The following is a 13,901-nucleotide window of genomic DNA, read 5'->3' on the forward strand; positions in this document are numbered from 1 at the left end:
CCACTGCAATGGGAGAGTAATTTCTGGATTTTAGGTGATATGTATGACCCACTCAGACTCTTCTGCAGTTTGTGTTCACTGGTAGTCAGTAAAAATATTATCTGCTATCACTGTGAAGAGCATTACTACCAGTAGTTGACTTAGAGGTGGTTTTGTAACCCAGCAGCATGCACTGAAGTTGATGGTGAGGTTCCTGTTACTTTCTGTGGTGCCTGCAGTTAGTTTGTAGTGGGAATTGCTTCCTGTATGGACTGTCTGTATTGTAATGCTTTGCCAGCTCATGTCCTGTCCTACAGAATCACGGGGGGCAAAATTCATGTGAGAGGCCCAGATCATTCAGCCTGAGAAATTTCTTCAAAATAGTGGCTTAAATTGCTTCTGAAACACTGGTGCTGGAGTGTTTTGGACATACCACTGACATACACATTTTGCTCTGCAATGTATTGTGGGTTTTTTGTTTGTTTTATTTTTTGTTTACCTTAGTAACCTTTTTCTCTTTCCCCTCCTTCTAGGGTGAATAATTGTGTGGGATTTTCTAACTACAAATTCTTCCTCCTGTTTTTAATGTATTCCTTACTGTACTGTTTGTTTGTTGCTGCTACAGTCTTGCAGTACTTCATAAAGTTTTGGACAGTAAGTTCTAAGGCTTTTTTTGGTTTTTGTTCATTTGTTTAATCCTGCATGTGTTATTGAAGGCTGCATCAGCATGTTGTCACTCACCATTTACTCTGTTCTGTGGTTCACTATCATTAATGACATCAATCAAAGTGACTGAAGCAGGAGAACCTTATGAATTTTGTAAATGTATTACACTGCCTGGGATGAGTAACTGGGGGAAGGACTTTTGATGAGGACACTGTGCAATTTCTCTGCTCCATCAAAATTGAGTTTTGATGAGCTCAGGTTTTTATGAGACTATGAGATACAGATATGTAGATAAAGGAACAGACCCTATCAAACAATTATGTATATGTATGATTATATATATGTGTGTATATAATAAATACTGACAAATGTGAAATATAAATAACAATTTTGTATCTTCCCAGACTTATCTATGGATAATCTGCTGCCAGCTAAGGCAGATTAATTTGTTGGGAACTATCTGAGCTTTGTTTTGGAGTCCCTACATAGGCATGTTTGAACTTCATATTAGTGGCTTTTATGGTCTGGTATGAGTAGAATGCTAGGATATGTACAGTATGATTGCTATACATCTTCCTTGCAACTGTTATGGGTTGTCAAATGGGTAATACACATACATCCATCTTAGAATGTTTAATAACATTTATGTGAAGGCAACCATCCTTGTATGTCAGTGTTATATTGCACCTATCAGTTTTGCTCCAGTCACATCCAGGCTGAACACAGTGCCTTCTGTAGTTGTTCCCTTTCATCTAGAAAAACTTGTAGTGTGCCTTCCTATCTCTAGGCTGAAGTGTTAGTGGCATAATTCCCTTAATCCATTTCCATTAATGAGCATGCGAAAAGTTACCGCAAGTGGAAGGGTCTCAATCACATCTTTGGGTAAATAATACCACATATTTCTCAAATGCTGGCTGCTGTCAGAGTAACTGGGAAAAAGTAGGAATTATCTGCAGCGGTAGATATTGATATTTGCTTTATTGGAGCAAAAGGTTGCTGCCATGTGAGGGTAAGAGAAGCTTGATCATGTATTCAAAATAGCTGTACTTTGAGACAATTGGCATTAGTTAAGATAAACTGTGCAAAGAAGTTTGTGTTCATCTAAACTTGTGGGTCTGATCTGCCAAAGTACTGCGTTCCTCTTAACCTGTGAGTTCTGTATAGCAGCCTGTCACTGGAGAGCAAGGAGCCATGTGGGAAATGAGCTGTCAGTACTGTGAGATGAAAGCCATAAATGTGTTTAGCAGTCATAGCTGGGTCTTAAAAGATATTTCAAATTAAATGGTCTGATTCTGCTGTTCAGTCTTGCTTGGCTGTAAAATAGTTAAATTTTCAATCTGTGAACGTGCCATTTCCAAACATCTGCCTGGCTGCTTTCCAGTGCTTTGTATGCAATTTCTAAGGAGGCTGTAGATGCGCTCTCACATATTTACCAGTCAGTGCTAGAGCAAAGAAAAGAAAGAAGAATTTGCTTTGCTACATTACTTTATAGTTGTTAGTGCAACAAAAAAGGCCATAGGACAGCTGCCTACAATGAACAAATATTTAATACCAACATTTGCAGCAGGACTCTTCCAAAGCTCATCGGACACAATGGTGAAGTGGACTCTCAAGCAGAGGAAGTAAACTTAAGAGGGATGATTTTTTTTATTATTGATTCAGTTGTTAAAACTGTTTCCTGCAAGAATGGACTACTTCTGAAATATAACAATAGGCAATGTAATTGTGTACTTGCTTTCAATTCCGGATACTTCCTGTACTGAATCTGGCAATGCCCTGATCTTATCAGCAGAATAGGTCTCTGACTCACTACTCATATTAAGTCACCCACTTCACAAAGCTAAGACACTTCTGAGCTTATAACTGACTTATTAAAGTACATTTCCAGAAAGAGGTGGCAGCTCCATAATCATGTAAGCTTGCAAATTTTTGTATGTTTCTTATACATAAGCTTTTAGGCAAGTGCTCTCTTGGAAGGTTCTCTGTACATCTGTATGCAAACCAAAGCCAGAATGCTGCTGACACATGCTGTCTGTAGATTGCTTCAGTATATTGCTAATCCTCAGCTTTGTCTGCTACAGCATCAGACAGATTGCTGTTTGGACATTTTCTGTCAAGGCTGTCTAGATGCACAGAACCAGTGAATATTTTGAATTGGAAGGGACCCTCAAGAATCATCGAATCCAACTCTTCAGTAAACAGCCCATATGGGAATTAAAAACCCACAAGCTTGGTGTTATTAGCACCATGCTCTAAAACTGAGCAAATCAAGGTTGTTGTTTCCTCCCAAAGCTTGACTGCAGGAAATGTTACAATTTACCTTCAGAAGGCAGTGCTTTTTTTTTTGCTTCCTCACAGATGTTTTTCAGAGACTGTGCAACGAAGTGCTGGATACATCCAGTGTTGGAAAGAAGTATGGGCTGTTCTTGGGGAATGTAGCCTGGGGGAAGAACTTGTTATGAGGTTGTGGAGGTGTATGTGCTAAGTACACAAATGTAGCAATCCATTGTTTTGCACTGTTGATAATACTTGCATAGAGACATGCTGCTCCTACGCAGATACTTGGAAACATTGTGAGACGTGCACACCTACCAAATTCTTCTTTTGAAGAAAACCTTTGTATTTCTCACTTGCATGTGCAAGAGTTTTACACAGTGCATTTCATGCTCTGTGCAGAAGTGCTGAAGAAAGGTCTTGATTCTGTGCATACAATTCTGGAACAACTACGCTGGCTGGAAATGTTTACCACAGGCTTGCACCCTGATGCTGATGTTAAAATCTGTTTTGTAGATAAGGGAATGTTATTGATTTCTTTATTTATACTCATATATTCATGACATTTTTTATTTCTACCTCAGAGGTTGTTAAAGATAAAATGCCAGTTTATCCAAATGTCTTTGACACAAACACCAGCACTGGCTGGATGCCCAGTGCTTGATGCCTTGGTTACACAGTGCATGGTGGTGCTTCCCAGCTTATATTTGTGTCTACTCCTATTCTTGCTGCACTGCCACCTCCTTGAAACCATTATGTTTTCCAGTCATTTGCAGTGTCTTTCACTGTCCTCCAGATTAATTTTCAATCCTGAGTATAGCTAAATAAAGGATATGATACATGTCCTGGGTGGATAGCACATGCTTCTGCAAAACTTTGGTTGTATTAATAATAGGGGGGTTTAAAAAAAGGAGTGGTTCCACATCATTAGTTAGAACTCATTCCTTCTGCCTATACTAAGGATGTAGACCAGATGTTTTTTTCAAAGATTAGGCTAGACCCATCTACTGAAAATGGAGGAACAAATCAAGCTCAGACAACACTTTTTTGTTTGAGGGGTTTTATGACCTGATACCAATCAAATGACTTTGAGAAAGAGTTTGTAGGGGACTCTTGAATAGTGACTGGCTTCAGCCTATTGTGTGCTAAGTAGTTCAGACTGTATTGTGCAAATTGCTTCCTTTTGTAAACTCTGCAGCTCTCTCACCTGCAAGTCTCTGCTTCTGTGCTGCTGCTGAGCCTAACGATCTTAAATAACCAATGTCTGAAGTTTCACTCTCTTTTCACATGAGGGGGGCATGTGGACTGCTGCTGGAACACCACTGTGAATAAGCTTGTTATACACACTCAAAGTCTGCATGCTTCTCTCCGGTAAAGAATTGGCCTTTTTTGAAAGATGCTTCAGTTCTGCAACTGTCATTCAGGAAGTTACAACCAGTGGCTGAAGCTGGGTAGTCAGAAGAGGTAAATGCTCCCTGGGGATCATGCAGATTATTCATGCATAATTCAAAAAATCCTCCAGGTTTTAGAGCTGCTGGTTTAGGAAGATGCAAGTGAAATAAACCTAGATTTTCTGACCCACAGAACACACAAAGACTAAGCTGCTGCTGCTCTTTTAGCGACAGAATAAGCTCCTGAGAATTCCTTGTAGAGAATTATTTTGTTTAAATATGTAATTTTTAAAAAGTCATAGGAATTCAAGTTACAAAAATCAGTTGGGCAGCTGGGGAACACTGCAGTGAGCTCTGAGGTAGAAAGAGTTACTATGGCTTCAACATGAAGCTTAGGAATAGGCAGCAACTGGAGTATTTTGCTAGGCTGGATCTCAGTGGATCACTGCAGGTGGAAGAGGGACTGTTGCACGAATTGTCAGTAAATAAGTAACAAAATGGCCAGTAGGAAGCTGAACTTAAATGGCAGTTTAGAGAGCTGCACTCTGCTGTCATTTGCTTACTGTAGAATTATCTGATGGCAGCCAGCACTTTTGAAAATGCTGTGTATATCTGCCTGACTCTAATGTAGATGCTTGGGCTCTCCCTAAGCTTTTTGCACATATTAATGGAATTTAAAAGCCATACATCTTATCTGCAACAGATCAGTTAAGTGTTGGCATCTTAGCCAAGATACCACTCTTTAGGTATAAAGTTTGGAGTTTAAAAGCTAATTTGAACCCAGCTTTCCTGTTTCTTCCTTTGTGTTCTCAAGCACTGGTTCAATTTCAGGTGTTATACTAAAGATACATCCTACAAACTGCTCTCTATTGAAGAAAATTAGGAAGAAGAAGAAAAACTGTACTGATTTGTTATCTGATCTCTTTTAAATGAAGAAAAATGTGCAAAGAATGGCGATTTATTTTTTATGGTTTTGGCTGAAACTATGTTTAATGGTAATGGATATGTTCTGAAGTCAGAAAGGTTTTTAATTAATGAACCATTACTTGATACCTCAGGGGTATTCTGAGCTTTTCAGACCTTTGTGAATGGTTTCATCATACAGAATATTCACATAACTCTTATTTGTGATGGAAACAACTAGCAAAGAAGGAAATTGGTGTAGTCATGCTGACCAAGCTGAGCAACCACTTGAAAGTGATCCAGTCACAATCTGAATTCCAGTACATCTATGCTTCAGTAGAAGATTTCATGCCTTGGAAGTTAGTAGTGGGCTCTTGCATACTTCTTCATTTTCTTGGAGAACAGGGGCTAAAGCTGCTGATGTGCTTTGGAAATTGGAACATCCAAGAGCACATTTGCACACCAACCATTTTGTTCTTAACAAAGCCTGTGCTGTTTTCAAACACCCTGTCTTAACATAATACTAGTGTTTAATAAATTGTCTTTCTTTGCGCAAAGCTTTGCCGCAGGAAAGCTGCAGAGAATTGTCCAAAGGTAAAATACAATATTGCTGTCAATATTTAAATGTGGTTCCTACTACAATTTTTCTAGTCCAGTCATTCATGGCAGGTATTCACATCATCACAGAAGGAAGGAGACTAGTAATCTGTTGTCTATAAATATATAAGCCATGTAGAGGGAAATGGATATACCTATGTGCACTTGATCTTAATTGAAATGTGCTTTAGCTTAAAAAAGAAAGTCAGCCATAGATAAATGGGTGTACTGAATGCACTAATGGAAAAAAGTAATGGCAGTAATGCTAAGTAAATAGCTGAGTAAAAATAGCCTCTCTGCTTTCATAATGTTGTTAAAGGTCAACTGCTTGAAAGTGCTGTGATTTTGAGGATATAGAGCTGGAATAGTATTATTACAAATCCCATTGGCCTTTTGAAAGTCTGAAAATAGTTTGGGGTGGAATTGACAATCTGATATGGGTGGGAATTGCTTTCTTTATGGTGGTTATACTGAAATTGTTGTTTTCCACATAGATTTCTGGTGATTCACTTCTACCTGGTCAGACGTGGCAAATTTGTTTTGCTAGGTACATGCTTGTTGTTGCTTAAACATTAGAGGTGATCAAAAATTGAAGATCTATCCCATGTCTTGTTTAGGACTTGTTCATGACAGCCATTTACCTTTTATGTTCATTATACCAGCTGAGAATTAGGTACATTATTACTACCTTGTGGCAGGAATTGCACTTTTTTCCCCTTCAGAGGAAGTGGCTTTGGACATATTTTTCCCATGTCTCTCTGTCTGTGGCTGCACAGTTAAGATTTTCTGGTATAGAAAATGTTTTGCCTTGCCCCTTACTATGCATTTGAAAAGCATGGATGAACAAGTGCACTCACAGTAGTAAACTGGGGGAAGGGGTACCCATGAGATTTAAATGCTGTCCTTTTCCAGTTTAACATGACGTGAAAGGAAAAGCTGCTGCTTTTCTTTCTTGGTGAAAACTGAGGTGAAAGACCTGTAGCAGTCTGGGTGTGGCAGGAAATGTTCAGCAACCATAGTGCCTTAGTTGCTGGGAAGTGTTAACATATTAATCTCTTTCTCTCTTTCTCCCCAGAATGAATTGCCAGATACCCATGCAAAGTTCCACGTACTGTTCCTTTTCTTTGTGGCAGCCATGTTCTTCATCAGCATACTGTCACTCTTCAGCTACCACTGCTGGCTAGTTGGCAAAAACAGATCAACTATAGGTCAGTCCACTGGGAGATGAAACTTTTCCTGGTCCAGAAAAATGACAATTCAATGAGAGTGTGAGGCCTACGTGATATGTCATCACATATATCAATATTGATTTTTTCAATATTGTGCAATAAAAAGCATATTTAGTGGAAGTAATTAAAGGTGAAACAAAAGGGAAGGTGAAGCCTGTGGGGGATCCTCTGCTGGAGCCAAGCATTCAGATTCATGATGACTGTTCATTTCTTTTGTTTGTATTTTTGAGACCTCTGTGGCACCATGCATTTTTGTTGTGAATTTAAAGTGTGATGTAACCCATTTGCTACTCATCACTCTGTTGCTCTGATACTTAGAGTAGCTGGGTATCCCCTACCAAGTCAGAGGCTCTGCTGTACATGAACATGTACTACATTTTGAATTAGATGCAAACAAATATTCTTAAATCCTGTCAAAAAAAAACTAACATTATTATTAGGAAGTGGCTTGTAAGAGTGTAATAAAAGTGAAACACTGATGCACATTTCCTAGATAATAAGAGATTCCCATATTTTTATGCCTAAACATTTTAAATTGATCTTGCATTGATCAGCATAAACAAGCTATGTGCATTTAATTAAAGTATTTGAAGTTCTTGCTAGGAAACACTTGAGAGTGGTTTTTGCAGTGTGTGGGGGGACAGAGACTGATGAGTATTTCTACAACTGAGTAAGTCAAAATCTTATATCTTTCATTGGAATTTAAATTTCTAACCTCAAAAATAAGTGGGTTGATTAAAAGTAAAATAATTTTTGGCTAGAATTTTTTCATTAGAATTTTTTGATTGGTTGATAGGAGTGTTATTTGAATTATTTTTCTTTGACATATCTTACAGGTAAGGAATATTCACAGTTTCTTTTTAGCTTTGAAGAAGACTTCAACATATTCCTTACCCAAAAGTCAGTGGTCATAATTGGCCACATAGTTCTTTATCTGCTTTCTGGATCATGATCTTAAAAGACAAGATATTGGTATGGAGGGGGAGCAATGATTCCTCTCAGTTCTTGGTCAAGGGCATAACTGGACTGAGTACAAAAATGGTGGTGGCTTGCTATAGTTCATGATGTGTCTGTTTCTAATGCAATAGATGTCATCTTCCGCTGATAGCACGGGATGCTCTTAATTCAGCTTCCTAATTTGGCAGATGTGGAAAAACCTCTTTTGTATGGGGATAGGTCCAGCAGTGCTTATGGTAAATTACTCCTGAATGGGAAAGTTGTCTGCTCAAAGAAGGCTGAAGAGAGAGCAAGTCACCAAGTAATAAGGGATGTATGTGGATATCTTTGGCATGCTGATGGTACTTAGCTTTATCTCAGACTTTGTTAAATGTAAAGAGAGAAAGTTGACAAGGTGACTGTCCTACTGTCCTCCTTACCTGATTTTCTCATTTTTCACTAACTCTGTGATATTTTTTCCCTCTGATTCCTTGAGATTTTTTAAATTCCCCCCCCCATAACATATACATCAAGATCACCTCACCTTGCCCAAAACTGGCTCCACAGCAGAGAAGTTTGGGTTTCTTCATGCTCCCTGACTCCTTAGTGGTTAAAAGAATTGTATGTTTTTATTTTACAGAAACGTTCCGTGCACCCACATTTCGAAATGGTCCTGATAAAAATGGCTTTTCTCTCGGATGCAGCAAAAATCTAAGAGAGGTTTTTGGAGATGAAAAGAAGTATTGGTTACTTCCTATCTTTACCAGGTATTCAGTCTGAACAGTAATGAATTAGGGAATTAATTGATTCCATGACTTCCACTTTGGCTCCTTTTCTACTAAAAAATAAAGCACGGCTGAAAAGCCAACTTGTATATCCAGTACAATAAATACTGGTGCAGGGAAAATGTGCAATAGAAAACGATCAAACTCCACACAGGATTTTCATTCAAAGACAGAGCTTGTTGACAAGAGCCTTTTAAATGCAGAAGTTTGAAAAGCTTTGAGAAGCATATTGCAAAAATTGTACACCTTTTGGTGGTAGTCTCAGTGATTATAGAGCAGAAATCTGCAACTCAGACGAGCTCAAACAGCTGCATCCTAACAACATCAGCTTAAGAACACCCTCTCTTGGCCCTGGAAAAGCTTGACAGCTTTCCTTTTGCTGTAGATGACACTTTAGGATTCAAAAGCTATCTAAGAAATTGCATGTAAATAAGAAACAGGAGTGGAAAAATCTGATATGATTAAAAATGCTGGAATTAAAATGTCAGCTGAGCCAGCATTAGGGAGTTGCAGACAAGCCTTATGAAGCAAGGCTGATGTGCTGTACACTCCAACCACTACCAGATTTCAGCAGAATGGTGTAGGAACTGTGTTTCAACACTGCTCTTGGGGGTCTGTGTATCAGATAAAAATGTTGCTGAACCTGTTTGTGAAGCTGAGGTCTTGGTATCAAACTGCAGAGGTTATACCAGCAGCTTAAGTTGACTCAGCTGTTTGCTCAACTACTGATTTAAAGACGGAAGCTCCACGGTAGATGGCTCGATGTTTTTTGCTACCACATTTTATCCTGATAAACTTTAAAAGAAGGCATAGCTAATTTCAAAATTATGAGTGAAGGGGAAAGCATGGCCACCAGAATGTTATTTATTATACAGCTTCTGAGGTTGTAAATACCAGAGAGTCTTGCCATGTGTGCATGCTGGTTTGGGGGAAGAGTAGGGCTACAGTCTCCTGAAATACATCTGTGTTTCTGAAATCCACACACTTGTGCTTTTGCACAGCAATCCATATTCAGTGATAGAGTGGGAATCAATTGAGCTCCAAGATTTAATTAACTGATCTTCTAATTTAGTGGTAGAACTGCCTTGCTCAACTCTAGAGTTCATCACTGTGCTCAGCTAATTGATTTGACCCTGTAGCCTTTGCCTCTTCCTTTGGTCCTTGTTCAGTTCACTTAAGTCAGCTACCAACAGTGATTTGAGTCTTGTTTCTCATTTAGTTTGGGAGATGGATGTACTTTCCCAACTCGTTTGGTGATTATGGATCCAGAACAACTTGCAGTCTCAAGCCAAAATGAACCTGCCAAAAGGTAGCTATAGCACTTAAATACTGATTTTGTACTGTTTCATACTTATCTAGAGAAAAAAATTGTTTCAAAGTTAATTTTTGAATTCTTTATGCTTCTTGTCACTTCAGAGTAAGTTTGTAAGTCTTCAGCGAAGATTAAGACTGAAAACTTGACTATGTCTTGGTTTGTTGTAACATAAGGCTCTAAGGAAGAAGTAATAAAGAAAGTAAGGGAGCTTACTGGCTCTTAGCAACAATCAAAAAAGTCCTTGGGAAGACTGAATAATTGTCCATGGGAAAAAAAATGTTTACTTGCTTGGTTTGGGTTTTTTTTTCTGAAAGACAAGGTATTATTTGTATTTCATCTCCTCAGCAAAATGCTGAGACATTTTGCAAGAGAAGTAGATCTCTCATGCTGTGATTTTTAGCTCATTACTTTTTATCCCTCTCAAATTTGCATGTTTTGTATCTTCAATGTATTTTCAAAGTGACAAGAGTCTCTGTGTGCAGTTTCTGTTTACATTTGCCACCTCAGAAGTCTTCTGCATAGTTTAATGAATTTGTAAGCTGAAGGTTGTTGCCAACAGCAGTAACCTGAGTTACCAGACATTAGAGGATTCAAAGGCAATACAGAGAAGTTACTTCCAGTGCAACATAACCTGTGGAATTTACACAAGAACAGGACCCTTGTGCAAACAGCAAAGTATCCTTTTACATTCAGAAGATTGTTCAGAAGAAGGCCCTGGCATTTGCATGGGATAAGATAGCATTTGGCTGCTCTTCCAGATGGAACTGCATAGTTTTTCTTTTTAGCTGTGTGGCAGTGTTATTGTCAGGGTGTCATTTCTTGTCTCTCAATCCGTGGGTTTTTTCCATTAGAAGTGAGTGGCCTGTGTCAGGTAGGGGTTTATTTTAGATTGATGACTGGAACCAAGCCTGCAGAGGAATTAGGGCTGGGGGCAGGCAGCCATTTCCAGTTGGCACTCTAGGGGTGTTTTTTATTAACTTTGCTTTTAAATAACTTCACTATTCTAAAAATGTCTGAAGCAGCTACTGGTATTACAGAATTCCTGTTGACTTTGCTTACTTTTCAGCTCTGTAACCACTCGACCACTCAGTGAATCACAAAACCGGTTGCTATCTGGTGATTGTCAGTGGGTGGAAACTGGCCCTGAAGAGGAAAATGTGAAATCAGGTAGTGGTTTTGTTTGTGGTTCACTTTTTTTTTTTTTTTTTTTTTTTTTTAATTTTTGACACCTAGAAAGTCCTTAGGAATTGGCTGGAGTGATATAGAAGAAAATGTGTTCCATGGAATAGAGTCAGGATGTTTAGAATTAAGGCTAACTTGCATCTCATGTTCTGCTCCAAAATTAATTGTGTTACGGTAGTGGATGGTATATGGATAAATAATTACACTTTTGCACTTCAGTTCTGAGGTTTGGGATCTTTTATGTTTGGTAAAGGGGAGAAAAATATTTTTGTAAAAGCAGGTACAACATGGTCAATGTGCTTTCTGGTTTGAAATCTTTGCTATTTGTTATGCAGATCTGCAAAAACACATAATTGAGATTCTCTCACATTCTAGGTGCAAAAAAGCATATTATAGTTTCATTGGAAAGTTGATCTCAGCTAATTACTAACCAACCATCTCAATGAGAAACAGGTAAGACTAACATAATTAATTGCTATTTCTGTACATGTATGAATAAAATTGACATCTCAAAATCAAAAATCAACTAGTCACGGAATGCAGAGGAGTCCTCTGATGTTGGATGGGTAATAACAAAGTATAAACAAAATTCAGAGTGGCTGTTGAGAAGACAAGAATGGCAGTAATGCTGTAGTGCAGGAAACATGGGTTGGCTAGGCCTGGGATGAGTCAGACTAATCCTGTAATTTAGATTAAAGTGGGTAGTGCTGGATTTGTTACCTGACCAGGGAAAAGAATCTGATGCTAAATGCAATTCTGAGATGAAACGCTGTCTTGAGGAAGAGCTCCTTAAATGTCTTTTTCTTAGTCATATATTGGTGGGCCATGTTCTGCTCTTTAGGAAGCTGCATGTGCCTGAGGAAGGAAGATCAGTGAGTGAGTACAGGTCTCTGCACACAGACTGCTCTGTCACATTTGGAATTGACAGTGATCTTCTGGAATGTTTCTTGCATTAAAGTGCCCTGTGTGCACTTTGCATATAGGAAATACAGCACCTTCTGGTGCATATATAAAAGTTCTTTTGATGTATTTCCAATGACTAAATTAGACTTCATTTATGTTAGCTTTCTACTGTGGTGAGCTTATAAGTTACCATTAAGTTTTTCTGTCTGGAAGACAAACAAATCTTATTTGGTGGACTAACAGCTGTAAAAGCTATAGCTGAGTCATTACTGCCTCTTTTTTTTTCCTTTTTTTTTTTTTTTTTTTCTTTTTTTTTTTCTTTTTTTTTCTTTTTTTTTTTTCTTTTTTTTCTTTTCTTTTTTTTTTTCTTTTTTTTGGTTGTTGTGGTTTTTGTGGTGAGGGTGATGTTTTTGCAAGTAATTCACATTTTTATCAGAAATAAAACACTACATTTGAATTTGGTAAGCTCAGTAATTTTAGGATTACTTTTGTTTCCTTTCCTTTTATTTTTTTAAGGAGCCTTCTGACCTAAAATTATAGTTTTGGGAGGGAATTGGTTTGTTTTTAAGAAAAAAAAAAATCTTTCTAAAAGGCCTTTGTGGGTGATGGTGTGATGCTTGGCCTCATGTTGGTCAGAGTGCTCAGTGTAAACTCATACAAAACCAAGATTAGACTAGTTAGTTACAACTTCTGAAAAACCTACTCAACCATGAGAACTCACCAATGGTAAGTTTCCCCTTTCCAACTTTTCCTAATGTTATATAAATGTGCTAAAAAATATCCCAAGCAAGGGGTTTCCTTCAGCCTCCAGCTATATAAAACCTAATCTGATCTAAATAGGTCACGAAGGCTTTTCTGTTCTTCATGGAGCAGAATAGAAGTTTCTGAGAGCAGCTCATCCCAGCAGCCTTTGATAGGGTATTACAGAAAGGTCCTAATCTTTCTTTCCACTGACCTAGAGAGGGAGCATAGGTGACTGTTTTAAGCTAGACAATTAATTGGTAATAGCTTGAGATTAATTTCTTTTCTATCCTCCCTCTCTTCCTAAAATGAGGCCAGATTAATAAAGGAAGAATTTTTACTTTGTGTTATATTTGCCCAAACTACACTAGTTTTAAAAATTGTATAAATAAAAGTGCATAATTGCACCCAATGCAAAAGCATTTGGGTGTGTGTTACCTTAAATTAACTCAGTAACACAATGTTTGAACCATTCTGAGTTCAGTGGGATTTGATCACAGTTTAGGCCAAGATGGTTCATTCCAGTCCTGCATTTCTAAGCAACTACACAGTAGCTGTGAGATCCAGGATCTGTTCAATGCACTTCCATAAATCCCTGTAACAAGCCAAGAGTTGTATTTTGGAATTTTGGGCCCATAACACACAGGAGAAGCAAAGTCATGGCTGATTCTGGTGTACAGAGCTTGATTTGCAGAAGGCGGCCAGTCCCCCAGCTTCACCTAGGCAAATAGCATTTGTGTCCTCACATCTATCAATTTAATTCAAAAATTGAATTGCCAGTCAGGGATCCAGAATACTTTAGATGCAGATCAGTGGTGAGGGATTGATGTTCTTAGCACTGATAAACTTCCAAAACATAAGAAGCATGAAATAAAAACCCACACCCTCCCAGAAGGCTATTTCTGAGCTACAGTTGCTTTAACTACTTACCTTAATCAGAAGTCTGTAAATCATATTACCCAGGTGCATTTGTGTAATGCACTATGATTTGTTTGTTCAA

At 38.2% G+C, this 13,901-nt stretch overlaps 1 protein-coding gene across 2 annotated transcripts in view; it reads left to right on the forward strand.

Moving 5' to 3' along the window:
- ZDHHC20 (zinc finger DHHC-type palmitoyltransferase 20) overlaps window positions 1-13,901 on the forward strand; it is a 50,283-nt gene that overhangs the window by 29,691 nt on the left and 6,691 nt on the right. The window contains exons 7-12 of one of the 2 annotated variants that reach the window (XM_058044891.1): window positions 513-633; window positions 6,886-7,018; window positions 8,616-8,742; window positions 9,980-10,069; window positions 11,142-11,242; window positions 11,633-11,710. In XM_058044891.1, the coding sequence (XP_057900874.1) occupies window positions 513-633; window positions 6,886-7,018; window positions 8,616-8,742; window positions 9,980-10,069; window positions 11,142-11,242; window positions 11,633-11,670 (610 nt within the window). In that variant the 3' untranslated portion in view covers window positions 11,671-11,710. The remainder of the gene's footprint in view (window positions 1-512; window positions 634-6,885; window positions 7,019-8,615; window positions 8,743-9,979; window positions 10,070-11,141; window positions 11,243-11,632; window positions 11,711-13,901) is intronic. The other variant, XM_058044892.1, reaches the window with a different exon arrangement.

This window comes from Melospiza georgiana, chromosome 2 (assembly GCF_028018845.1).
Source record: "Melospiza georgiana isolate bMelGeo1 chromosome 2, bMelGeo1.pri, whole genome shotgun sequence".
NCBI classification, from domain to species: Eukaryota; Metazoa; Chordata; class Aves; order Passeriformes; family Passerellidae; genus Melospiza; species Melospiza georgiana.